Below are 27,635 nucleotides of genomic sequence, written 5' to 3' on the forward strand. Positions count from 1 at the left end.
ATTTTAAATATAATTACGCTATAGAAAAATCACAGGTTTCAAAGCATATTGACATCAACTCAGTAAGGTGGAGAATGTTGGTGTTATTGAATCCATTTCAGAGACAAGGAAACTGAGGCTCAGGGAAGTTCAGAAACAAGGAAACTGAGGCTAGAACTGAAATCCTAATCTTCTTTTGCCTCAACCTTTGCTGTTTCCACCAACCACAGTTCAGAAAGTGTACACCTAAAGTCAAAACACTGCCAACCGTGAATGTGTCTCAGCCAAGCAATAGGATTAGAAATAATTTGAATAGAGACCAATTTCTTCACACTCCTTGATTCCACTCTTAGATTCTTCCCCTACTTGCCTCTCATTCTGAACCTAAATTCATACATAGTCCATGATACCTGTTTACTCAATAATACAAACAGCTGATAAGATTCGATGTTCTAGCTATTCTCTTAAAGTGTTTACTAGAACAAAGGAAGTACAAGCTCTGAGTAATACTGGCCTACAGGGAGTATAGTCCAAGCTCCTTCCCAAGTCACATGACTCAGTCACATGACTCAGATATCCTTATGTGTTTACACAGAAGGACCAGCTTATATGCATAATAGTGAAGCTTTTAACTCAATTAACTACATTATGTGTCTCAAATAAGAAGTTAGTACCTTTGTGAACAGAAGTGCTTATGAAAGATTTATAAGTAGTTTTATAAATTGATCACTTATTTACTCAACAAAGATTCTGAATTTAATAGTTTAATAATAACTATCATAATTTAAAAATATTTAAGGCTGATGCATGCTAGGAGATATAATCCTTGATGAAATCACACTTATTTCTGAAATTCAACCACACTGTAAATTGCTAAAAGAGAAATAGAAGATGGAGAAGACAAAAACCGTTATTTCAAGTGACAAAGGGTAAACTTGACCTAGTTTTGCTGACTTAATTCTTCCTAGTCTCTTTTGTCGATCCAAGATGTATTTGAGAAGTTAGTTCTCTTTCCTTCCTCAAAGGAGAGCTCCAATGACCTATTTCCCCATGTTTTTACTATATTTGCACCATCCCTAAAAACTGCTTTCACCTTACTGGTTTGGCTCAATGAATAGAGTGTTGGCCTGTGGACTGAAGGTCCTGGATTCGATTCCGGTCAAGAGCACATACCTCGGTTGCAGGCTCCCAACCCTGGTTGGGGGCATGCAGAAGGCAATCAATCCATGTGTCTCTCTCACATCGGTGTTTCTCTCTGCCTCTCCCTTTCCCTTCCACTCTCTCTAAAACTCAATGGAAAAAATATCTTTTGGTGATGATTGGAAAAAAAAAAAAAAAGAGGACTGCTTTCTGTAATTCTTACATGCCTGGGCAGGAGAAAGGGGAGGGTCTTAAAACCCTCATTTAGTACGATGTTCCCATCTTCTTAAGTCATGAAAGAGAAATTTGAAACACTCCACCTAAAATATGTCTTCCCTCTATTCTTTAATCCATTCTATAAAGAAAAACGTGGCTTCTATTGCACTGTAAGTCATACTCGGTATTTTATTATTTCTCCAAATTCTCACAGAATAATAGATACTATGTTTTCCCTCCTCTTCTGTAATGATGGAAAAATCCAGTTCCTTTAAGCAAACTATTTCCCCCTGATATGAATGAACACTAATTGAACCAACAGACAGATTAGAGTTGAGCAAATATGTACTCAGCCAGTAAGTCAGACTGTGCAGCTAGTTCTTAGGAGCATCTTACAGACTCTGAAAATGCTTCACGTGGAACAGCTGTGAGGGGGGAAGGCCAAGGGTCACAGTGGTGAGCTGTGGTTCTCCTCCCCCAGGTGTTCAGGGTGTGGGACATACAGACTCTGTCACTGTTGCAAGTCTTCCACGACAGCCAGGGAGGACCCGGAGACATGCAGATCTATTCCATGATCTATGACGCCAACCACGGCATGCTCATCGCGGGTAAGTGTCCCGGTTAATGGCAAACAGAGCTCGTATTTCTGACGTCTAACCTTCTTTAACTAGGACATGGGTACAAACTAGAAGAAAAACAAAACTAGAAGGGGAATTTATAAACCTTTATTCATCACAGTGGGTATTTAATTCAATTTTATTCCTTCCTGCATTTCCATGGCTGGGTGGATAAAATGTGTAACTGTCCTGCATGGCTGGTGTGGCTCAGTGGTTGAGCATTGACCCATGAACCAAGAGGTCACCGGTTCGATTCCCAGCCAGGGCACATGCCCAGGTTGTGAGCTCAGTCCCCAGTAGGGGGCGTGCAGGAGGCAGCCAATTGATGTTTCTTTCTCATGGATGTTTATATCTACCCCTTTCTCTTCCTCTCTCTAAAACTCAATAAAAAAAATATTTTTAAAAAATGTGTAACTGATCCTAGCCGGTTTGGCTCCGTAGATAGAGCAGTGGCCTACGGACTGAAGGGTCCCAGGTTCGATTCAAGTCAAGGGCATGTACCTTGGTTGCAGGCACATTCCCAGTAGGTGTGCAGGAGGCAGCTGATCGATATTTCTCTCTCATCGATGTTTCTAACTCTCTATTCCTCTCCCTCCCTCTCTGTAAAATATATTTTAAAAAATGTGTAACTGTCCTCTGAAAATACCTAGAAAGATGTGACAGCATGGGTTAAGCAGCAACGTGGGATGTATAACCTGTTGCTAAGACAAGGTCAGTTCAGCTCTGCTTTGACTCTTGGGAACAGGAATATGGTCCATTTTATTTATTTATGGATTTATAGTTAAAGGAAGCATTTTTATTTTTATTATTCTTTTTTTAAATCCTCAACCCGAGAATTTTTTTTTTAATTTTTATTTTTAGAGAGTGTGGAAGGGAGAAGGAGAGACAGAGAGAGAAACATCGATGTGAGAGAGACAGATCGATTGGCTGCCTCCCAGATCAAGCCAGCAACCGAGGCACATGCCCTTGATCTGAATTGAACCTGGGACCCTTCAGTCTGAGGGCCAGTGCTCTATCCACTTAGCCAAACCAGCTAGGGCAGGAATATGGTCCGTTTTAGAGCAGATGCACCACTTTCTTCCGGCATTTTGGCCCTGGGCATTCTTTTTTTTTTTTTTTTTAATATATTTTATTGATTTTTTACAGAGAGGAAGAGAGAGGGATAGAGAGTTAGAAACATCGATGAGAGAGAAACATCGATCAGCTGCCTCTTGCACACCCCCTACTGGGGATGTGCCCGCAACCAAGGTACATGCCCTTGACCGGAATCGAACCCGGGACCTTTGAGTCCGCAGGCCGACGCTCTATCCACTGAGCCAAACCGGTTCCGGCAGCCCTGGGCATTCTGATAATGAGACAGCAGTTACACGGTAATAAGGGTGCTGTCCCTCCTTCCTACCTGCCTTTGCTTCTAGACAAAGAACAGTGGAGAGAGAGAAGAGGCCCAAGTGACAGGCCCAGAGCTGATGCCAACAGATTCGGTGCCTTCTTTTCTTGTTGCCTCTTCGAAGTACATGCTTACTAAAGAGGCACTCACAGCTGAGCACTGTTCACGTGCATACCCTCAGGCTGTGGGAGAAACATGAACCACATTAACAACACAGCTTTCTTCTGGAACACCAGCCCAGAGTGCATTTCTAAGCAATTTCCCAGTGACCACCTGCTCTGTCTTCCCCTGGGATTAATTAGGACGGAAGCTTCGAGTGTTGTTTGACTGGCTGGTTACCATATTCCTCCTAGTTCCATCTGGAGGTATTTGGATTGAAAAATATTCATCACAGTCCTTCACCCATGAGTAGGTTTTATCTTAAAATTGGAACACCTGAGGAAAGGGTTTAGTAACTCGAAACTCCTGCTGGAACGTTTCGTAAAGTTGAGATTTCTTGGGAGAGACTTCAGAAACTCAAAGCAAAGGGGAAAATCCACATTAAAAAAAAAAATCGGGAAAGAGGATTTATCTTTGTTTGAGCTATGGGATACTTTGGGGTTCCTATTTATATTCCCAGACATTATACTCAACCAGGATGCATGGGTCATTGATTTTGAGAGTTGAATCAATACTTGCAGAGCAGCCTATTACAGTAAAACCAACCCAAACTCCCTTAGGAGAAGGAAAGTAAGAAGTACCTGCTCTCCATGTACCGCACTGTGGGGATTTGGGAAATAATCTTATTTAATAGTAATGTTGCAAGCGCTAGCTTGCGATCATTCTCATTGGTTCCATTTAATAAGTCCATGATTAGAGTGGGTGGGTTTTTTTCCTTTTCTTTTTTTGTTTTTTATCATCCGTTGGTTGAAAAGGGCTCTCTAACAATCAATTCCAGTCACTAAATGGCAGCTCACCTGCCATTCCCGTCTCCATTCTCCCTCCACACCAGGCGGAGGGGCACTCTAAGGAGGAAAACAGAAACCACTGAAAAGAGGGTATCAGGAGACCCAATGGCCTGCACTTGAAAATCAGTGCGGCCCAAAATGGATGTTCCTCTCTGGCTCAATAACATTTGCTTTATTTGTCAACTTTGTTTTAGAGTAAATGAATGCATTTTCCCCTCATTAGAGTTCGTAGGCATTGATATTACTAGTCTCACTGATTGGCTGTTTCCAAACACAACTGGTTGGATCAAATCCTTTGTGATTCAAAACTTCTAATATTGCCCTAGCCGGTTTGGCTCAGTGGATAGAGCATTGGCCTGCAGACCAAAGGATCCCAGGTTCGATTCCTTGGTTGCAGGCTCCACCCCGGCCCAGGCCCTGGTAAGGGCTTGTGCAGGAGGCATCCAATCAATATGTTTCTCTCACATCGATGATTCTCTCTGTCTTTCCCCCTCTCTCCCACTCTCTCTAAAAATCAATGGAAAAATATCCTCGGGTAAGGATTAATAATAACAAAAAAACTTCTAATAGTGGTTCAAAAATAACCTTCTATTATTGAGTATTTATGAGACTCTTACTTTTTCCCCAGGATCTACTGTTATTGACATGTACCCTTTGACTAGGATGATACAAGATACAAAACAGGTTCCTCACACGCATGAGCGAGAAATCAATGTCATGCTTCACAACAAACACTTCCACCAAGTGCTTACCATCTGCTCCGAGTCCATCATTAAGGTGAGTGCGTGTTGCCTCTGCAGAAAGAAAAAGGCAAAGCAGGTCGAATTTTTCTTCTTCCTGGTAAGTCTTTGGCTGATTAAGTACATGCAGTGGCACTTGTGATGATGCCCTACATTCGATTTATTTTTAAGCTTTTACAAACCCATGAAAAACAAGTATTTTAAGTCAGCTCAGACTGCTTGGTATTAAGTGACATGCTCAATTAAATAAATAAAGCTAGCCGAAACCGGTTTGGCTCAGTGGATAGCGCGTCGGTCTGCGGACTGAGGGGTCCCAGGTTCGATTCCGGTCAAGGGCATATACATTGGTTGCGGGCACATCCCTGGTGGGGGGTGTGCAGGACGCAGCTGGTCGATGTTTCTCTCTCATCGATGTTTCTAGCTCTCTATCCCTCTCCCTTCCTCTCTGTAAAAAATCAATAAAATATATTTTAAAATAAATAAATAAATAAATAAGCTAGTTGTTACTATCAGAATCGGAATTTTGCCCGCTGGCCTGCGTGGCTCAGTGGTTGAGCATTGACCTATGAACCAGGAGGTCATGGCTCCATTCCCAGAGAGGGCACATGCCCAGGTTGCGGGCTGGATCCCCAGTCGGGGTCATGCAAGAGGCAGCCAATCAATGATTCTCTCTCATCGTTGATATTTCTATCTCTCTCTCCCTCTCCCTTCCTCTCTGAAATCAATAAATATATATTTTTTAAAAATAGTAATTTTAAAGAAAATCTGTTTATCTATCTATCTACCTATCTATCTAGGGTGTACCCCCAAAATGTATACACACAATGTCTGTAGGTTCTATTAAATTTTGAAAAGGAAGCGTGTTTCAATAAGCACTGCCTTTATAATTCTTCAATATGTGTGTATATTTTTGGGAACACCCTGTGTATATGTAATTTTTTTACATTGAACTCTGGAAGGAGGGTATGTTAAGAAGAAAGGGAAAGGACTGGGTAGATGTTTCCTCTCACCCCTCCAGGTGTGGGCTATGGCCAAGGGCTTACATCCATGCCCTTAGTGAATGCTCCCGTAGTTCCCTGCGGACAGATAGAGTCCCATTTGATTGGTGAGCAAAGGAGCGCTCAGAGAGATCAGGCAGCAGGACTGGGATTTGAACCAGGTTCGTCTGATGTGCATGCCCACGTCCTTGCCTCTGCATTCCCCTGGCCCTGCCCTTGCTGTGCTCCCTGGAGGCCGGGGTGCGTGGCCACGCCGGCGTGTCTGTGCCTGCAGCCACTGCAGCCACGTAGCAGTGGTGGCTGAGGTGTTTGCTTCAAGCGTTTCTCCGTTCATTCCGTGCCTGCCCTGCAAAGGGAGACAGACAAGACCAGGGCGCGCCTTCCCCGCCACCCCTTCCCAGCCCCTCTCAACCTTTGACCTTCTCCGCACACCTGCTGGAGATTTTCTCAGGTCCACATCTCATGAGGTTAGTCAGTGATCACTTAATTCTGGTAATGCCGCACTAGTTTGGCTCAGTGGGTAGAGCGTCAGCCTGCAGACTGAAGGGTCCCAGTTGCAGCCGGGGCCCTGGTCAGGGTGAGTGTGGGAGGCAGCCATAGATGTGTCTCTCTCACATCGATGTTTCTCTCTCTGTGTCTCTCTCCCTCCATTCCACTCTCTCTAAAAAGCAATGGAAAAATAGCCTCGGGTGAGCATTCAAAAAATAAATAAGGTCTGCTAATGCGTACAGAGTAAGTGGAGGGAAATGAAAACTAAAACCTGCGCTGCTTCCATGCAGTAAGACGCTCCGGGGGAAAGTGTCTCCCTGGGGATGCAGACATCAAGGCCAGCTTCCATGCCTGCTGGTTGGAGAGGGATGTGCTTCAGGCCAGGAAATGGGTGGCCTCTGAAACCCATTCATGCAGTGACCGCTTTCTCCATGAAGGACTCCTCTAGACCCCGGGGCACAGAGGTGAAGAGCATGGCCTCAGGGGCAGACTGGCTCCGTTCAGAGACTGTTCCATCAGCTCCTCCTATCCCCACCCCACCCCCATCACCCTACCCCCATCACCCCCATCACCCCACCCCCATCACCCCACCCCCATCACCCCATCACCCCACCCCCATCACCCCCATCACCCCATCCCCATCACCCCCATCACCCCATCACCCCATCACCCCACCCCCACCACCCCCATCACCCCACCCCCATCACCCCCATCACCCCACCCCCATCACCCCCATCACCCCTATCACCCCCATCACCCCAACTGCTGCAGCTTCCTTTCAGGTCCCTGGAGGACCCATGCACCTTCCCAGCTCTGGCCCTTTGCCTATGCTACCCCCCTGCCCCGCACCCGCCAGATAACTTGAGTGCAACCAAATTCATCTTGTGTTGCCACTTCACTTTTATTTTTTTAATATATATTTTTATTTACTTCAGAGAGGAAGGGAGAGGGAGAGAGAGAGAGAAATGTCAGTGATGAGAGAGAATCATTGATCGGCTGTCTCCTGCACACCCCACACTGGGGATGGAGCCCACAACCCGGGCATGTACCCTGACTGGGAATTGAACCATGACCTCCTGGTTCATAGGTCAACGCTCAACCACTGAGCCACACCGGCCGGGCTTGCCACTCGCTTTTATTACATGTGAACATAGCAGATCCATGACGAGGGGAGATTCAGACCCAAGGGCTACGGGACTAAAGTGCCTATTGTGTTTCCAAAGAGAGATAATGATGAGTCTTGTGTTCTTTCTTTTTCTTTTTCAATAGTAGTTTTTATTATTATTATTATTGATTTTAGAGAGAAAGGGAGAGGGAGATAGAAACATCGATGCTTCAACATCAATCAGCTGCCTCCTGCATGCCCCCTGCTGGGAATCAGGCCAGCAACCTGGGCATGTGCCCTGACTGGGAATCGATTCCATGACCTCTTGGTGCATGGGTCAATGCTCAACCACTGAGCCACACAGGCCGGACAATGATGAGTCTTGACATGTTCCTGCATTTCCTGATTACACCCACCCTGGTTACAGAGGCAGCCTTTTCTGAAGTCTTAGCCTTTCCCCCATCTCTCTCTCTCTCTCTCTCTCTCTCGCTCTCTCTCGCTCTCTCTCTGAACCCCTCTCCCTAATCACTTCTTGGAAAGCTCCCTCCTCAGGGTTCTCTCAGATTACAGGTAACCCCTAGCTAATTTGGATGAGTGCCAACAGAGGGAAAGACATCCAGGGTGATCTTTTCTGCTGGACTCGTCACTGTTACATGTCCATCTTGCTCCACACTTACAATAGCCAAGGACTACTTCCTGCACAGCCAGGGGCTTCCTGGACAGTCCCTGCCCGTCTCAGCCACAGACACCCCCAGGGCAGCGCAGTCACGACGAGGTGGCCTTGCATCTTTTAGAACTTCCTTTGAGCAAAACAACATTCATGGCAGAACGCTGGGAAAGGTGTTAGGTGGACATGGCACCATTTTTTTTTTTTTTAATGCTCACCCTAGGATATTTTTTCCATTGGTTTTTAGAGCGAGTGGAAAAAAGGCAGGGAGGAGAGAGAGAGTGGGGGAGAGAGAGAGGGATTTGAGAAACACATTCATTGGTTGCCTCCCACATGCACCTCAACCGGGACAGGGATTGAAACCTGAGACCCTTAGGTCCAAGGGGCCAACGCACTAACCACTGACCCAAACCGGCCAGGGCCATAGCCCCAATTTTGAGGCTGTCTTGAATATTGTAAATTTTTTGATAAGAGCTGAAAGGCATTTGATTTTCTTGTTCTTACCTACAGGTGTGGGAACTTGAGACTGGCCTCCAAATATACCAGATTCTAGACCCTCATGGCTTCAATATTGAACTGACTTCTGCGGCTATCGATGACAGTGGATTTCTTTTTGCCACAGGAGCGTATAACGGTCAGACTAAGATCAGAACACGGCCTCCCTGCGTTAGTGCTCTGAGAGTTTGCTCTAGAAACTCATGAGTAGTTTGGGTTACAGGGAGGGCATGAACCAGGCTGGACCATGTAACCATGACAGCGAGATCACAGCGTCTGACTGGAGAGCGATAACGCTTCTTTGATGGGCATTCTTGTCCTGAGACTGATGGTCACCGTGATCAGTACTTTCCATTACATTCAGACAGCTGCTTTACAGTCTGCAAAAGTCTCCCCCACATACACTCTTCCTCCATCTTTGGTCGAAGATACATCAGTGTATCTGTGTTGCACTGACTCATCGGTCCTACTTTGGGGGACCACCTACTATGATATACATATTAGGTTCAGTGGTTGTTGAAAATATTTTTATTGATGGTAGATTTGGGGGCCAGTCAAAATATCCAGCCAGCTTTGTCATAGAACACCTAGAATTCTCCTTTGGACTTCCCTGTCCGTGTGAGCTCCTTGGGGGTAGGTGCTGAGTACACATTGGAGGTTCAAGCTCTGCTGTGTTGGTTGTTTTTTGTTTTTTGTGGTTTTTTTGTTTTTTGTTTTTTGGTTTTTTTATTGATTCCAGAGAGGATTGGAGAGGAAGAGAGAGAAACATTAATGATGAGGGAGAATCATTGATCAGCTGCCTCCCATACGCCCCCTGCCGGGGATGGATTACACAACCAGGCCTGTGCCCTGACCAGGAATCGAACTGTGAATTCCTGGTTCATAGGTCAACGCTCAACCACTGAGCCATGCTGGCTGGCCTGTGCTGTTTTGTTTGATGTCCCTCATGTAGGGGAGCAGGACATGGAACTTCCAGGAACTGGAGCTACAGCCTGCTTCCCTCTCACCTCATTGTGTTGTAAACTCCCAGGAAAGAACTGCTTCATTTAGACCAATGGTCGGCAAACCGTGGCTCGCGAGCCACATGCGGCTCTTTGGCCCCTTGAGTGTGGCTCTTCCACAAAATACCACGGCCTGGGTGAGTCTATTTTGAAGAAGTGGCGTTAGAAGAAGTTTAAGTTTAAAAAATTTGGCTCTCAAAAGAAATTTCAATCGCTGTACTGTTGATATCTGGCTCTGTTGACTAATGAGTTTGCCGACCACTGATTTAGACCAACCGCATGCACTGTACACAGTACATTTATTCTAGGGACATATGTACTGGCATGAAAGCCCATTGATGGATTGGGTGGACATCCTGATGTAAAAGTCTGCTTTTTATTTTATTTTTTAAAAATATTTTTTATTGATTTCAGAGAGGAAGGGAGAGGGAGAGAGAGATAGAAACATCAATAATGAGAGAGAATCATCAATCAGCTGCCTCCTGCATGCCCCTTACTGGGGATCGAGCCTGAAACCCAGGCATGTACCCTGACTGGGAATCAAACTGTGACCTCCTGGTTCATAGGTCAACGCTCAATCCCGAGCCATGCCAGCTGGGCTAAGAGTCTGCTTTTTAAAAGTGTGAGCGGATAGCAATGCCCATGAAATAAAATCGCCCCTGCTGAGTGGATGCGGTGTGATTGAATGAATGCAGCTCCTCTCTCGTGGGACAGTTCCTAAGAAAACAGTCCCCTGCTCTTAGCAACCCTGCACAATGTGAAAATTAGTCATAATAGAAATTCTGAGCAATGGACACAGCCATTATCAGACATAAGCATTAAGCAATTCAATGTGACTGAGATGGCACTATTTTCATGCATGCATAATATTTTATTTCATTAGTCATACTGTCTGGAGGTGTTTTTTTAAAGTATGGACAGTTAAGGGAGGGAAGGCAAAGTGCTGTGAGGGGCAGCCCACTATATCTAACCCTGAGGTGACCCTGCGATCTTTACTATTGCATCATATTTACAATGATGATTTTTCTATTAATAACAACTGTGGCCTGCCTAGGAGGCGTGGCTCAGTGGTTGAGCGTGGACCTATGAACTAGGAGGCCACGGTTCGATTCCCTGTCGGGACACATGCTGGGTTTGCAGGCTCCATCCCCAGTAGGGGGCGTGCAGGAGGTAGCCAATCAATGATTCTCTCTCATCATTGATGTTTCTCTCTCCTCCCTCTCCCTTCCTCTCTGAAATCAATAAAAATATTTTTAAATAATGATAATAATAATAACTGTGGCATGATATTAGATGTACAAATGGACAGATATCGGGGGTATTTAGCAAACTGGAAAGCCTTGGGAGAATAAAGGCAGAAAAAATCCACTTAAGACAGAAAGCTCAGCTAGGAGAGTTCAAAGAAAACGGTCGCAATTTCAAGACATTGCCTGGTCCTGTTTCGGGTTTGTCAGCCTGTGACCAGTCACGACCCACAGAAACGTATTTTGTGCACAGCAAGGCCGGGGAGACTCATGTTCAGTAGGAAATAGACAGAAGAAATCGTGGGCAGAAAGCTTTCCAGGAGATCCATGTTCTCGCGATAAGAGCCATGCTTTCTTTCTATCGGTTCCTTTTCACCCACCACGTCTCCCTCCACCCAGGAACCGTGAAGATCTGGGACTTCGGCAGCGGGCAGGAGATGAAGGTGCTGCCGGAAGGGAAGGACTGGAAGGAGGAGGAGCACTGGGTGAAGCGCCTGGCGTTCCTGAAGGTGCAGGAGAAGCACCAGCACCTGCTGCTCGCCTTGGAGCACAGTGGGAAGATCAAAATGATGCAGGTTCGCCGGCCCGTCCCCCACTGACACCTGTGCTCTCTCTGCTCCTCTGGGGAAAAGCAACTGAGTCTGGGGACCATCCCCACCGAACTCCTCTCTTGGCAGCCAGCTGAGGGTGGCATTTCCCCACCACCTTCCTAGGAGGCTGCTGAGTAAGCTTGCCCAGGTCCGAGCAAAGAGCCAGAAAGGCCCTGGCTGGATTGGCTCAGTGGATAGAGCATCGGCCTGCAGAAACAAGGGTCCCGGGTTCGATTCCTGGTCAAGGGCACATACCTCAGTTGCAGGCTCCATCCCCAGTAGGGGCCATACAGGAGGCAGCTGTCAATGATGTTCCTCTCACATCACTGATGTTTCTATCTCTCCCTCTCCCTTCCTCTCTGAAATCAATAAAAACATATTAGAAAAACAACAACAAAGAGCCAAAAAGAAGAGCTGCTCAGTCCAGCCAGTGTGGCTCAATGGTTGTCAACCTACGAACCAGGAGGTCACTGGTTCGATTCCCGGACAGGGCACATGCCTGGGTTGTGGGCTAGTTCCCCAGTGGGGGGTATGCAGGAGGCAGCCAATCAATGATTCTCTCTCATTATTGATGTTTATATCTTTCTCCATCTCCCTTACTCTCTGAAATCAATAAAAATGCTTCAAAATACACACACACACACACATACACACCCCCCAAAACACAACTTAAAAAGAAATCCAGCACTGATTAAGATGATTGATGGCCTGCTGCTGGAAAAACAGTGATTCAGTATACTCTTTCCATAAAGAAATATAAGACATCTTCTGTAAGGTGTACAACAGTACATGAATGGGATAGGAATGTAGTTCATTCCTGGAGTTGGAGCTGGGAGTGGAGTGAAGGAAAGATGCACCAAACCTCTATCCTCCCAGACTCTCAGCTGCATTAAACAAACTGCATTACACAAACAGCAAACGCTGCTTCCATCGTCACAGCCGGCCACTCGGGCCATTGCTAATGCATTATGTGCTGAGGCAGACTCCCCATGAGTTTGAATGTCTTCGAACCAGTCCTTAAGGGCTTGAACTGTAATGTCTCTTTGGCACTCATATTCTTGATTTTATCTTCTCTACCTCAGAAAAGTGCTTGTGCAACCGCCCGCTCTTTTCACAAACCATCACTGTGCTAGATTGTCTGGGTGTGGTCTTGGAGCCATGTAATGGGTTATATTTATATATGTATATATTTACGTATAAATATAAAAACGTTCATAACTAACACCATATTCCGGTTACTAGTTACTTCTGGAAAGGGAAGAAAAAAGAGGAATTACATTAGGGAGGGGTAGATAGAACTTAAGACTTGACAAGACTGGGTGTCAGAGACATCCGGGTTTGTTCTGTTTTTCTCTATCTCCTTACAACAGCTCCAAATAAAATAGTTAATTGAGTTCCTCATGTCCTCACTGGATTTCTATTAAAGGGTAAAGAAAACGACATTTGTCTCGTTGTGATATGGGAGCTGCCTGACGTTATACCTGTCCTACACGATGGTAATCATAGTGTGCGCCTGAAAACGTTCACTAAAGACAGGAGCGCGCCTCTTCCTTTCCCACATGTCGCGTTGATAGCTGAGAAAACCCAGTCTCAACATGTTCATGTAAGTTTCATTTCTTGGTTTTCTTCCCTTTTATTACGGAACATTACAAACACACACAAAAGTAGAGAAAATAATGCCATGAACTTCAAGGCACTATCATTTAATGTCAGCTATAACATGAGTCATGGAGATGTAATGTGTCACCTATATTCCCATGAGTCAAGAGAATATAATCAATTATATCATAAGAACTTTGCATGACAGATGGTTTTCAGACTTAATAGTGATCACATTGTAAGGCATATACATGTCGAATCACTGTTTCACACCTGAAACAAATATAATATTGTATACCAATTCTACTCCAGTAAATTTTTTGAAAAATCGTAAGACACTTTAAGTTAGTGATGAGATAACAGAGTGTACATACAGCATGTGGATTGTGGTTCGATACTGTGTTCATGACAGTCAATGCGTTGGTTTCCTCCCTTCTTTAGAATCCTGCGGTCAGTACAGAAGTGAACTGCATTGATATATTGCAAGTAGAAGGATTTAATTTGATAGCCGCTGGGACCTTAAATGGTATGATCATCTTGTGGAATTTTGTAACAGCCACTGTCAAAGAAATGTAAGTTGTATCTTTTTCTTAAACAATGTAAGTTGTACTACAGAAGAGCCAAAGTAACATTCAATGCTAAAACAAATAAATCAACAAAAGCAATAAATAAAAGTAGTAGTTACTATCAAGGGAGGCATTCCTGGAGTCATGATTATGAGGAAACTGTGTTCTAAGTGTCTAAATCCCAGAATCCTCCTATATAATAAAGAAGTAATATGCTAATTGACCATCACACCCTCACACTATGGCGGCGCTCACAGCCACAATATGGCAGCGCAGGCGCTGGAGTCCCCCAGTCCTCTCAGCCCCACCGGCAGTGAATTTTCATGGGACCGTTAACTTTTAAAAAATCCTTACCCAAGGATATGATTATTTATTTTAGATCATCTCTTCTCGGGTAGCAGGCCTAAGCCAGCAGGCGGGTATCCCCCAAGGGTCCCAGATTGCGAGAGGACGCAGGTGGGGCTGATGGACCCCACGTGTGCATGAATTTTCATGCACCAGGCCTCTAGTATATAATAAAAGGCTAATATGCAAATTGACCGAACGACTAGTCACTATGATGTGCACTGACCACCAGGGGGCAGACACTCAATGCAGGAGCTGCCCCCTGGTGGTCAGTGCACTCCCACAGGGGGAGCTCTGCTCAGCCAGAAGCCGGGCTCACGGCTGGCAAGTGCAGCAGCAGTGGCGGCAGCACTAAGGATGTCTGACTGTAGTCAGTCGGAAATCCTGAGGGCTCCCCCAGACTGCGAGAGTGTGCAGGCAGGCTGAGGGGACCCCCCCCCCACCTCAGTGCACGAATCTCATGCACCATGCCCCTCGTAATATAAATAAGATGAGCCTTAAGTATTTGTGTTCTCAAGTGCTTTGCCTTTTACTCTTCTCACTCTAGTACATGCTTGCGTGTGTTATCTCGTCCAAATTCATAACCTCAACAAATACTTAAAATACACACTAAATTTAAACTCTAATCTCCCCAGAGCTTCAAACATACATATCTGGCAATTACCAAGCCCCAATTACCTGAAAGCCCCACATGCCCCAAACTTTGGCCCAACCTCCCCCTCCCCCAAACAACTCCTCTTCCTGTATACCCAGTGACACCATCTACTAAGTGACCAAAATCAAATGGTGAGAGGCATTCTGGATGGATTTTCCCTCTCATTCACCACCCCCAACACATCTAATTCATTACAGGTCAGTGCTAACCAGGCCATGGCATTTGCAATTCTAAATCTCAACCAATTAGATTTTCTTCATGCTATGGTCAAAAACTTTACCTTCTCCCTGCCAGCCATTTCTAAATGTCCTTGCCATTGGCTGTAAAGGATATAATATAACAGTCATGTTATTTGCTCTGGATGGATTACAAGTAATAAGCAACCCACAGTTGTGCAATTGGGCTAGAGAGCAAGGGCCACGTGTGAACACACTAGGTCAAAGGAGTCTGAAATACTGTTCTTTGAGGTACAAGGTGGTCAAGAACCTTGATGAATGAATAACGGGAAAGTCAAGTTTATCTAAGCATTTGGAGGGAGGGAAGAGGTATAAAGGAGGGGAGAAGAGAGTGGGAGAGAACAAGGAAAAAGAAGAAGAAAATGCAAAAGAAATCTCTGCCTCTCTATTTATAGTGCATTACATGCTACTGGTCTACCTGGACTCCATGCCCCTTCCCAGTCTAAGTCTGAGTCTTCACTTTTAACCAACTTTTTAAAAAACTGATTTCAGAGAGGAAGAGAGAGATAGAAACATCAACAATGAGAGAGAATCGTTGATCGGCTGCCTCTTGCTCACCCCCTACTGGGGATTGAGCCTGCATCCTGGGCATGTGCCCTTGACTGGAATGGAACCTGGCACCCTTCAGTCCGCAGGCCAGCACTCTATCCACTGAGCCAAACTGGTTAGTGGACATGCATCTTTCTTGTTTAGCCTTTTGAACCTTTCGTTGAAGTAGATGTTTCTGCAGAACGCTCCCCCTGTACCCCAGCTTGTGTTCTCTTGGTCCCGGCCCCTAACATTTCTGTCATCCTTGTGTTCCTTCTCTTCAACCCTCACCCTTAGGCTTTTCTCGCAGACTGTATACTTGTCACTTGAATATGCGCTGTACAATTTCTCACCCTTTTGTTAATGCCGTTCTCACACTGAGTGTGGGATTGTGCGTGACTCACCACCAAGGGGAATCAGCCAGACACAAAAGGCACGGAGTCCTGATGCCACAGCCTAAGGAGGGGAAGCTGCCCTGAGAACATGTCCCGCTTCGAGGAGGAACTCCTCCTCGTTGCAGTGCTAGGCATCGTGCCAAGGGATGCTCACAAACACAACACCTAATCAGAGAATTGTAGTGTCTCCTTAGGAAAAGATGATGATGTAAAAACAGTTGGTTTAGAATCAATGGAGTATTTTTGCAAAACATGTAATTTAGCACAGCAGTGTCTAATGTAATTTAGGCCCAGCTTTAAAGGCTCTGACATGAGATATGGTACCCATATTCATGGCGGAGGCCATCTCTGCCTCTACCTCAAACTTTGCCTAAGATCCCTTCACCAGTCAGGAGAAACAGCTCTTCTCTTTCTGTTCAAAGCTCTTTGGGGACCAAACTAGAAATTGTCCTTGCTAATTAATAATCCGTTCCACCATTCAGCTAGTCAGCAGAGCAGAAATACGTAAAAAGTTGGAGCTTAACAAGTCGTCAAGCCCACAAGCTCCTCTTTTGAGCTTGGTTCACCCTCCCCCGCCCCCTCAAGAGCTTCCTTCATCACTTAGCAGATCCAATTAGCAGAGGCAATTCCATTAAAGGAAAAGGAACGTTTTGCTGTGGGGTCCATTTGCTATAAGAAATGTTAAGTGTGGCTTTAAGAGCGAGCATGGCCCGGCCAGTGTGGCTCAGGGGTTGAGCATCAACCTATGAACCAGGAGATCATGGTTCAATTCCGGTCAGGGCACATGCCTGGGTTTCAGGCTTGATCCCCAGGGTCGGGGGAGTGGCATGCAGGAGGTAGCCAACCAGTGATTCTCTCTCATCATTGATGTTTCTCTCTCTCCCTCTCCTTCCTTTCTGAAATCAATATATATATCAATATATATTTTATATATTTTTTTCTTTTTTTTCTTTTTTAAAGAGCTGAACATGAAGTGCCAGGGCAGGTGGGTAGGGATTATCGCTGTGCTCCCAGGAAACCGCCTGGGAAGGTGTTCAATTCTTTGGAATCTGGGTCAATGGGAGACTCCAGTAACAAGAGTAGCATAATCACTGAATTACCTGCTTGTCTTCTCCACTCTGTTCTAAGTTCCTTCATGGCAATAACTATATTTCATTCAAATTTATCACTCTACTTGTTCAAAGAGTAGAAGTCTAACCTTTTCTTTTTTTATCCTCACCTGAGGGTATTTTTCCATTGATTTTTTTTTTTTTAGAGAGAGTGGAAGAGAGAGGGAGAGACAGAGAGAAATATTGATGTGAGAAAAACACATTGATTGGTTTCCTCCTGCACGTGCCCTGACCAGGGCCCAGGCCAGGGAGGAGCCAGCAACCAAGGTACTTGCCCTTGACCGGATATGAACTGGGGACCCTTCAGTCTGCAAGCTGATGCTCTATCCACTGAGCAAAACCGGCTAGGGCTAGAACTCTAACCTTTAAATTCTATGAAACTTCCAGGATGTTACAGAAGCCCACTCTCTGACCTACAAGTAGGAAGAATAGACCAGCCACTTGAATGAAAGGACTTTTACACACTAAATGTTCGTGTGGCTACACAGAGCCTTATTAAAAAAGATATGTTCAAACTCTATACCTCTGCATTTTCTCTTCATGTTCGATATCAACATTTTAGGAGTTGATTAGCTCTGTGTGGAATTTGTAATGTAAGTCATGTAAGTTACCTAATTCTTAAATGTTTATCATGTACACGTATGTTTCTTTCCAGATACAAACCTGAAGATTGCTTCATTGTGAATCCTGACTTGGATCCCAAACGCTATAGAATTAATGACATCATGTTCCTCTTTCGTACCCTTGAATGTGCAAGGTAACTTGGTACTGACTGATAGAGAATTGCTGTCTGAGTCTTACGTGGGTGACATAAAAAGAGTTCTCCCCATCCTAAGCCTTTAGGAAGGTACACTTGAGGGAAGGCAAATTGGGTAGACTACCTGGTTTCAGCTTTCTTCCCCGTCACTGTCTTTTGTAGTGGATGGTCCCCGGGGATCCGATTTGCTGTGTGGGAATGTAATTTCCTTCACTCGGTCAGACCCACAGCACCCTTTACAACAGTAGCAAAGCGGGGAAATGCTCACTTGACCACACTTGTAGCCAAAATCAAACTCTGTGAGCACCGATGTGACGCAGACGGGACTTGCAGGGCCAATAGAACAGATCATATGGCAACAGGTCTCATATGACCTCCACCAAAACTGAGCAATCGTCATCCATTTCTGGGAGAGCAGGAGATCATTATTTAAATATTGAAGAGAAGGTATTTTTCTCTTTATATTTGCTTGTGAGGTCTGGTTTCCCATCCATAGGCCATGGTAAACACATCTCTGGAGAGAAGTCAAAAGTTTCTATGCTAGCCTGACCAGTGTGGCTCAGTGGTTGAGCATTGACCTATGAACCAGGAGGTCAGGGTTCGATTCCATATCAGTGCTCAGGTTTTGGACTTGATTCCCAGTAGGGGGCGTGCAGGAAGCAGCCAATCAATGGTTCTCATCATTGATGTTTCTATCTCTCCCTTCCTCTCTGAAATCAATAAAGATATATATATATTTTAAAAATGTTTCTATGTTAGTTTTGAATCACCCAAAGGTGAGCCAGAATATATCCTGTAGGCTTGAAATTCCTTATTCTGAGAATATTTTGAGGACTTGTTGTGGATATGCTTGCACCAGACCCCAAGGCACTGTTCAGCTCATTCTAGCAGTGTCGCAGAGTAGACCAGACCAGAACCGGACACTGTAGAGCAGAAGTTAGCCAGGCTACTCAGGGCCCCACCCCTACCCCCACCACTAGAGGCAGTGTCAGAACCTCTGGGACTGCATCTAGCCTTAGGCGTGGGACAGGGCAGATGTTTCGTTCCCAGACCAGGTAGCAATGAACCTTAATTCCTGAGGCTCCCCAGCAGTCTCCACCAACACCAGGCAGATGAGCATTTGTGACACAAGATATGGGGTGTGCTTTGTTTTATACGTAAGCGGCTCAGTATCTTCAGAGAATGGAAGAAGGAATGAACTGAAATCAAAGCAGAGAAGAGCACCCTGTGAGTATGAAAGAATCTTAACGTTTCCTCTTTGGCGCTTCCTCCCTGTTCTTACAGGATGTCAAGTCAGGATTCCGTGTGCTCTTCGTCCCAATGTGACTCTAGTAAGGGTCCTCAGAGCAGCAAGGTAAGCAAGAAATAGGGAGAGTGTGTCTTACTTTTACATCCAATATTGGTTCAAAAATCAGGGTTGTTGCATTTGCGCCCTTCCTTCGATAGAAGGTAAAAGGGCCCTGGCCGGGGTGGCTCAGTTGGTTGGGTGTCGTCCTGTGTACCAGAGGTTGCCAGTTTGATTCCCAGTTAGGGCACATGCAGGCTCAGGATCAGGAGGCAGTCAATGAATGTTGCGCTCTGTGTTTCTCTCTCTCCCTCTCCCCTCCTCTCTCTCTCTAAAAAAAAAAAAAAAAAAATATATATATATATATATATATATATATATATATACACACACACACACACACACACACACACACACACACATATATATATAATCTTAAGAAAAGAAGAGGAAAGAATGTTCTGTGTATCTGTATGTAAAACTTTTGGGTTTTTTAAAAAATATATTTTATTGATTTTTTACAGAGAGGAAGAGAGAGGGAGAGAGAGTTAGAAACATTGATGAGAGAGAAACATCAATCAGTTGCCTCTTGCACACCCCCTACTGGGGATGTGCCGCAACTAAGGTACATGCCCTTGACTGGAATCGAACCTGGGACCCTTGAGTCTGCAGGCCAACACTCTATCCACTGAGCCAAACTGGTTTCGGCTGTATGTAAAACTTTTTTTTGTTTTTCTTAAAAGCAGTGTCTAAACTGATTTCATTCATTTTTCCCTATTTCTGAAGGCTTTCATTACTTCAAATAATCTATAATAATAAAAGCATAATATGCTAATTAGACCAGACAGCCAAACGACCTTCCGGACGAAGCTGGGGCTGCGAGGGCTAAGCCCCTTGCACGAATTTCGTGCATCAGGCCTCTAGTCAATATATAATCATGAATAAAATAAATTACAGATGCTACTTTTACATTTGAAAAATAATTTTAGACTGTTTTGCTAAACACATTCATACATTTCACAGGTGGAAGAGACAACACAATGTAATGTATGGTTTCCAAGTTGTGTTTTCAGTTACGATTTTACATATGTTTACACATAACACTTCTAATTAGGATTTTGTTTAAAGGGGAGTTTTCACTGCAAAAAAATAATTAAAAACCACTAGCATGGTGGAAAGAGTCCTATATAATAGCGAGCTAATATGCTAATTAAACTGAACAGCAGAACGACCGTCCAGACAACCTTCCGGACGAAGCCAGGGCTGCAAGGGGCTGCGCGGTCCAAGCCCCTTGCACGAATTTCGTGCATCGGGCCTCTAGTAAACTTGTAAGATTACTAGGAGTCAGATAGACTTGAACTTGAATCCAAGTGTTCTATTTATCTGATTAGCTTCAGAAACAGCCCTTAATCTCTGAGTTTCCATTTCTTCATCCGTGAAAAGTGAATAATAACTCCCACCTGCATGGTTGTTAATAAAATTCAAAATAATGTACACCACGAACGGGGCACACATTAGGCATTTAGTTACTCTCACTATTATGCTATCTCTGAGCCACTAGGGGAAAGTTGTGCCACAGATACCCAATTTAGGAACATGAAATTCTCTGCAATACGTATTTCAAAGAATTAGTCCAAAAATAACTTTACCACTTATAGCAATGTATTAGCTATCTGAAGAGTCTACTAATCCAGTATATCTCATTTCCTTACAATGATTTAGAAGTATCTTCTTTTTCTCCCCTAATCCAGGGAAGCAAGCAGAGCATACATGATGGTGAGGGCAAAGGTCAGTATGAAGTCACCTCGCTCCCTTATTCTAAAATGATTGCTTTGTGCCCTAGCTGGTTTGGCTCAGTGGATAGAGCGTTGGCCTGTGGACTGAAGGGTCCTGGGTTCGACTCCTGTCAAGGTCATATGCTGGGGTTGTGGGTTCGATCCCCAGTGGGGGGCATGTAGGAGGCAGCCAATCAATGATTCTCTCTCATCATTGATGTTTCTATCTCTCTCTCCCCCTTTCTCTTCCTTTCTGAAATCGATAAAAAATATATATATTTTTTTAAGCCAAAATATTACTGTGCCTCTTAATCCTCTAAAACTGATACTAGATGCATAAGCCATTGTGTATGTGTAAGGCTTGAGCTGGATGTTTATGTGGTTTTAGCGGTTATGTACAGTGAAGAGGCTTTGCAACAGGACCAAAAGCAAGCTCTTCGGTTTTTCCCTGGGAGTCCATTTGCTAATACAGTGTTGTTCTCTGCCCTGATTGAAACTCTCTTGGGTTAAAAAAAAAAAAAAAAAAAAAAAAAAAAAAACTCTAGGGAAAAGAATGTGTTGTTTGGGGTATTTTCTACCCACATTCTAGACGACTTTGAACTCCAAGTGTTGCCAGCACCATGCAGCTCATTAATTTTCCAAGTAGGTGAGCAAGCGGACATCATTGAGGGAGAGCCACAGCCAGTGGACAAAAAACACGTTGGAGGCACCGGTGTTGCCGAGACTCAGCCTCCCGTCCTGGTCACCGCTCACGAGGACGGCCACCTGCGCTTATGGAGTATAGAGGTGATTAGGCCCACTATTTACCTGGCATAGAAAAGGATGAGACAGGGCCCTGGCCGGTGTGGCTCAGTGGATACAGCGTCGGCCTGTGGACTGAAGGGTGCCATGTTCCAGTCCAGTCAAGAGCACGTACCTCGGTTGCAGGCTCCTCCCCAGCCCAGGCCCTGGTCAGGGCTCGTGCAGGAGGCAACCAATCGATGTGTTTCTCTCATATGGATGTTTCTCTCTGTCTTTCCCTCTCTCTTCCACTCTCCCTAAAAAAAACAATGGAAAAATACCGGGTGAGGATTAAAAAATAGTCATAACAAAATAAAACAAGTGAGATGCACGTAGTAAACCTGTATCTACTTAAAATAATATATAACTAGAAAAGAGATCTGAGGAATTGCATGAAAAGGGTCAGGAGAAGTACAGAAATCAACCCCCAAATGTATAAATCAGCGGTCTGCAAACTGCGGCTCGCGAGCCACATGGGCTCTTTGGCCCCTTGAGTGTGGCTCTTCCACAAAATACCACGGCCTGGGCGAGTCTATTTTGAAGAAGTGGCATTAGAAGAAGTTTAAGTTTAAAAAATGTAGCTCTCAAAAGAAATTTCAATCGTTGTACTGTTGATATTTGGCTCTGTTGACTAATGAGTTTGCCAACCACTGGTATAAATGATCTATAATAATCAGAGTCCAGATGCCAATCATGAATAGTTGTCTACACCTTTATGAATATTTAATTTCAAGAAAATGAGTTCCTGCCCTAACCAGTTTGGCTCAATGGATAGAGCGTCAGCCTGCGGACTGAAGGGTCCCAGGTTTAATTCTGGTCAAGGGCATGTACCTTGGTTGCAGACACATCCCCAGTAGGGGGTGTGCAGGAGGCAGCTGATCGATGTTTTTCTCTCATCGATGTTTCTAACTCTCTATCCCTCTCCCTTCCTCTCTGATAAAATATATCTTAAAAAAAAGAAAAAGAAAATGAGTTCCTGGGGTCTTGGGGGGCAATGTGGGGATAAGGACACATATGTAATACCTTAATCAATAAAGAAAAAAATTCTTTAAAATTAAAAAAAAGAAAAGAATGCATTAGTTCCCTATGGATAGTTTCAAATTACTTTTACTACACATAGAATCGTGTTTCAGTAGTAAAGGTAGTTTTTTTAGATAGATTACGTATAGAGAAACTCAACTCCCATATGAATATGTTTGTAGAATTTGTGATTATACTTTATACAGGGACGACTGCTGAAAGATATGCTACCTTTTACAAAGCATTCTGCCATTTCTCTGACATCGCTGCATACTGATTCCTGTTCCAGGATACTACTGACCAGCAATGTAGGTAAGTCAGTGTCTTCATGTGGTTGGCCACAGCTATCTTAACCTACAAGATATAAAAAAGGAAAACATGTGGCATGTGTTCATACAAAAAAATAGGAGCGATGCTCAAAAATGAGAGGAGGTGTTGAGAGTGCTAAGGATAGCTTGCTGAATGAACAGAACAATCAATGGATGTGAACACCTATTTCATTCCTTTTTCCTTACAGCAAGACATTCTATTTCTTCCATCTTTAAGTTGGGTATAGGACTACCCTTACCTTACATTTTGGGGAGAATATAAAGTTTTCATTTTTAATCTTAAAATGGTTGTGTTGCATTAGTCTTCATTATTAAAGGGAGAAGTGGCATAAACAGAGAGGAAAGGAAGTATTTGTTCTCAATAGGAGGCTTTATTATTATTTTTAAAATATATTTTATTGATTGATTTTTTTACAGAGAGGAAGGGAGAAGGAGAGGGAGAGGGATAGAGAGTTGGAAACATAGATGAGAGAGAAACATTGATCAGTTGCCTCCTGCACACTTTCTACTGGGGATGTGCCTGCAACCAAGGTACATGCCCTTGACGGGAATCGAACCTGGGACCCTTCAGTCCACAGGCTGACACTCTATCTACTGAGCCAAACCGGTTAGGGCTAGGAGGCTTTATTTTATACTTGCTGTTAATAAATAATATAGTTGATCTTAATTATTTAATGTAATGATACTCTTTTGGTGTTTTTCTGTTTGTTTTATTTTTTATTGAATTTATTAGGGTGGCATTGGTTAATAAATTATATAGGTTTCATGTGTACAATTCTATAATACATCAACCATACATTGTATTGTGTGTTCACCACCCCAAGTCTCCTTCCATCACCATTTATCCCCACCTCCCCCATACCCTCTTTACCATCTCCCCCCACCCCCTTCCCCTCTGGTAACCACTATACTATTATCTGTATATGAGGTTTTTTCTTTCATGCTTGCTTAATCTCTTCACCTTTTTCACCCAGCCTTGCAACCCCCCTCCCCTCTGATAGTTGTTAGTCTGCTCTTTATCTCTGTGTCTATTTCTATTTTGTTTAGTTGTTTATTTTATTAGTTAGAGTCCACATACGAATGAAACCATATGGTACTTGTCCTTCTCTAACTGGCTTATTTCACTTAGCATAATGCTCTCCAGGTCCGTCCATGCTCAACCCCTGAGCCATACTGACCGGGCTCTCCTTCACTTTTGAAGAATAATTTCTAAGGACACAGAATTCTAGGTTGGTGGGGTTTTTTCCTCAACACTTAAATATTTCACTCCATTCTCTTCTTGCTTACATGATTTCCAGGTGTCAGATGTAATTCTTATCTTTACTTCTCTAGAAGCAAGGTGAATTTTCCCCCTGTGGCTTCTTTCAAGCTTTTTTCTTTATGTTTGAGTTTCTGCAGTTTGAATATGATGTGCCTGGGTATAGTCATTGTTGCTTTTTAAAATCTAGTTGTTGTAGCTATCATTTGGATTGGAGGACGATAATCTTCATAACAATTTGGGCTTCATTTGGTCGTTGTGTACTCATCTCTCTTTCATCTACCCTGATGTCTGGAAGTACTTTGACTTTGAGTGTATAAGGCAACCTCATTTTGACGTATTAAGCCAGAAACAGAAAAGAATTGCCACATATAAAAATTGATATGAAATTTCTTCTTTCATTTCTGGTTCCTCAGATTCTACTTTATTTACTACTAGATGCCCAGTGCACAAAATTTGTGCACTGGGAGGGGGGTGTCCCCCCTTAGCCCGGCCTGTGCCCTCTCACAGTCCAGGATGCCCTCAGGGGATGTCCGACTGCCATGGAGACAAGAGAGGCTCCCACCACCACCCACCACGTTGGGCTCACCAGCCATGAGCCTGGCTTCTGGCTGAGCAGCGCTCCCCCTGTGGGAGTGCACTGACCACCAGGGGGCAGCTCCTACATTGAGCGTATGCCCCCTGGTGGTCAGTGCGCATCATAGTGACCTGTCATTCCGCCATTTGGTCAATTTGCATATTAGCCTTTTATTATATAGGATTATAAATGCCTGAGTCAAAATACCTTGGCAGTCTAGGTAGTAATGACTTGGACTACAGAATACTAAATGACATATTGCGATGTTTACATTTCATACAGAAGGACACGTTATCCTTTGCAGTATTAGTTCCTTCCTGGATCCACCTCATGATGAAAAGGTAAGAACTTAATCTACTTCTAACTTGTGAATAGGCGCATATGGATTGAGCATCTCTCTGTGGTTGACATCACAAAAGACCTACAAGCCAAGACTTCCTACTCTCACGTCATATATTCACTAGGAAACAAGCCACATGACAAATAACACTGGTCTGTTGGGGAAAAGGGGGGGTGGGTGAGTGAGTGAGTGAGTGAGTGAGTGAGTTGAGTAAGCCAGCCAGCCAGCCAGCCAGCCACTGGTCACTTTGCATCTACTTCATGTTTTGTTTTTGTTTTTTGTTTTGTTTTTTTATATATATTTGTATTGATTTCAGAGAGGAAGGAAGAGGGGGAGAGAGATGGAAACATCAATGATGAGAGAGAATCATGGATCAGCTGCCTCCTGCACAGTCCGAGCCGTCAACCCGGGCATGTGCCCTTGACCAGAGTCGAACCTGGGATCCTTCAGTCCACAGGCTGACGCTCTATCCACTGAGGCAAACTAGGCTAGGGCTCTACTTCCTTTTGTTTACTTATTTGTGAGAATCTATGGAGAAACCCAGAGCTTAAAAGAGTTTATACATCATTTAGCCCTCCACAGTCCGTTTTTATATCTTCATAGACACTGTACGGGAATGTGACTGCAGAGCAGTCTCTGCAGTAGACACTCTAGTTCACACGATTAAGCATTGTCTTCTGTGGCCTGTGTAGGAGCTCCTAGAGTTGAGAATAAGCCACCTCATAAAGGAACTTACCCGTAAAGCATCAGGATGTCTTTGAAAGAGAATGAGCTGGGCCCGTTTCTTTTGTTAATTCCTGTGGTATAGTGTTATTACACAGTATTTAGCCCCCTCTCAACCCCCCCCCCCCACACACACACACACCACCAACAAAAAGAACAAAATATACCTGGGTAAAATTTTAAAATCTTTTTGTCACTCTCTCCTTTAGTCTCCACTTTTCAAATCTGCTTGCTCCTGCTTCTGATCATATTCACTCTGAGTTCCCCACAGCCTTTATTCTAAGGCTATTATGTTCTTCCATCAAGTCATTTAGTAACTTTCAACTAAATGAATTGCTAATCCTCAATTAAATGATAAATTGCTAAAGACGTAAGGTACTTTCTATTCCAGGGATCTGTATAGATTAGCAAACATCTAAAAATTGAATTTTTTAAATATATATATTATATTTTTTTTATTTCTGAGAGGAAGAGAGAGAGAGAGAGAGAGAGAGAGAGAGAGAAACATCAATGAGAGAGATACAGCAAATGGCTGCCTCCTGCATGCCCCCCAGTGGCGATCAAGCCCACAACCTGGGCATGTGCCCTGACCGGGAATCGAACCGTGACCTCCTGGTTCATAGGTCGATTCTTAACCACTGAGCCAGGCTAAAAATGGAATTTTTGAGACCTTAACAAGCAAAAGACGAGCTCATTGAGGCAGGAGCACCATCCCCTTCCACATATGCCCGCACCATTCACGCCTAAGCGGGCTCTTTAATGATTAATAGTTTGCTCAATGCCCTAACCGGTTTGGCTCAGTGGATAGAGGGTCGGCCTGCAGACTCAAGGGTCCCGAGTTCAATTCCGGTCAGGGGCATGTACCTTGGTTGCGGGCACATCCCCAGTAGGGGGTGTGCAGGAGGCAGCTGATTGATGTTTCTCATCGATGTTTCCAACTCTCTCTCCCTCTCCCTTCCTCTCTGTAAAAAAATCAATAAAAAAAAAAAAATATATATTTTTTTTTTTAAATAGTTTGCTCAAGATTGAATTTTAATCAGCACATACTTATTCCAAGGCATATGCTTTATCGTTGCCATCTAGAAATTCAAGCAGCTTCTTGCCTGGCGTGCTCATTCTTTAGAAATCGTTCAAGCGATCTACGTAGAAGACAAGCAGGTGGTGCTGACTGCCTCTGTGGATGGCTCAGTAAGGTATGGACTTCCATACTGTTTGTTGTTGTTTTTAATCCTCACCCAAGTATAGTTTTCCATTGATTTTTAGGGAGTGGAAGGGAGGGAGAGAGAGAGAGAGAGAGAGAGAGAAACATCCATGTGAGAGAGACACATGGATGGGTTGCCTCCCACACACATCCTGACCAGGGCCAGGGATCTAGCCTGCAACTAAGGTGCATGCCCTTGACTGGAATCGAACCCGGGACCTTTCAGTCCACAGGCAAATGCTCTATCCACTGAGCCAAACCGGGTAGGGCTGGACTTTGGTGCTGTGAATTCAAGATTTTGAGTATGAAAGGAAAAGGATATTAAGCTGCAGTCAGAGTACATACCCTAAACGCAATCATGCTTAACTGACTGAAATAAATAAAAAAATAACTAAAGGTGGCAGAAACGGCCTTGGGAAGAGGGCCATTGATTTGGAATTCTTTTCCATGTCTACAGAAACGAGATGCCTTGCTCATCTGTGTTCGAATGTATAATAAATACTTTCAATAAGTGGGTTTTTTGTAGACTTATTTCAAAGAAT

General features: G+C 44.1%; 1 protein-coding gene across 3 annotated transcripts in view; it reads left to right on the forward strand.

Moving 5' to 3' along the window:
• The window catches only part of WDR64 (WD repeat domain 64), a 55,883-nt gene that overhangs the window by 18,789 nt on the left and 9,459 nt on the right, over positions 1-27,635 (forward strand). For 2 of the 3 annotated variants that reach the window (XM_054712991.1, XM_054712992.1), the window contains 13 exons: positions 1,817-1,943; positions 4,915-5,063; positions 8,796-8,919; positions 11,425-11,600; positions 13,042-13,218; positions 13,656-13,786; positions 17,704-17,805; positions 19,090-19,159; positions 20,842-20,878; positions 21,509-21,651; positions 22,872-22,977; positions 25,112-25,170; positions 26,976-27,085. In XM_054712991.1, the coding sequence (XP_054568966.1) occupies positions 1,817-1,943; positions 4,915-5,063; positions 8,796-8,919; positions 11,425-11,600; positions 13,042-13,218; positions 13,656-13,786; positions 17,704-17,805; positions 19,090-19,159; positions 20,842-20,878; positions 21,509-21,651; positions 22,872-22,977; positions 25,112-25,170; positions 26,976-27,085 (1,511 nt within the window). The remainder of the gene's footprint in view (positions 1-1,816; positions 1,944-4,914; positions 5,064-8,795; positions 8,920-11,424; positions 11,601-13,041; positions 13,219-13,655; positions 13,787-17,703; positions 17,806-19,089; positions 19,160-20,841; positions 20,879-21,508; positions 21,652-22,871; positions 22,978-25,111; positions 25,171-26,975; positions 27,086-27,635) is intronic. The other variant, XM_028158081.2, reaches the window with a different exon arrangement.

This window comes from Eptesicus fuscus, chromosome 24 (genome assembly GCF_027574615.1).
Source record: "Eptesicus fuscus isolate TK198812 chromosome 24, DD_ASM_mEF_20220401, whole genome shotgun sequence".
NCBI classification, from domain to species: Eukaryota; Metazoa; Chordata; class Mammalia; order Chiroptera; family Vespertilionidae; genus Eptesicus; species Eptesicus fuscus.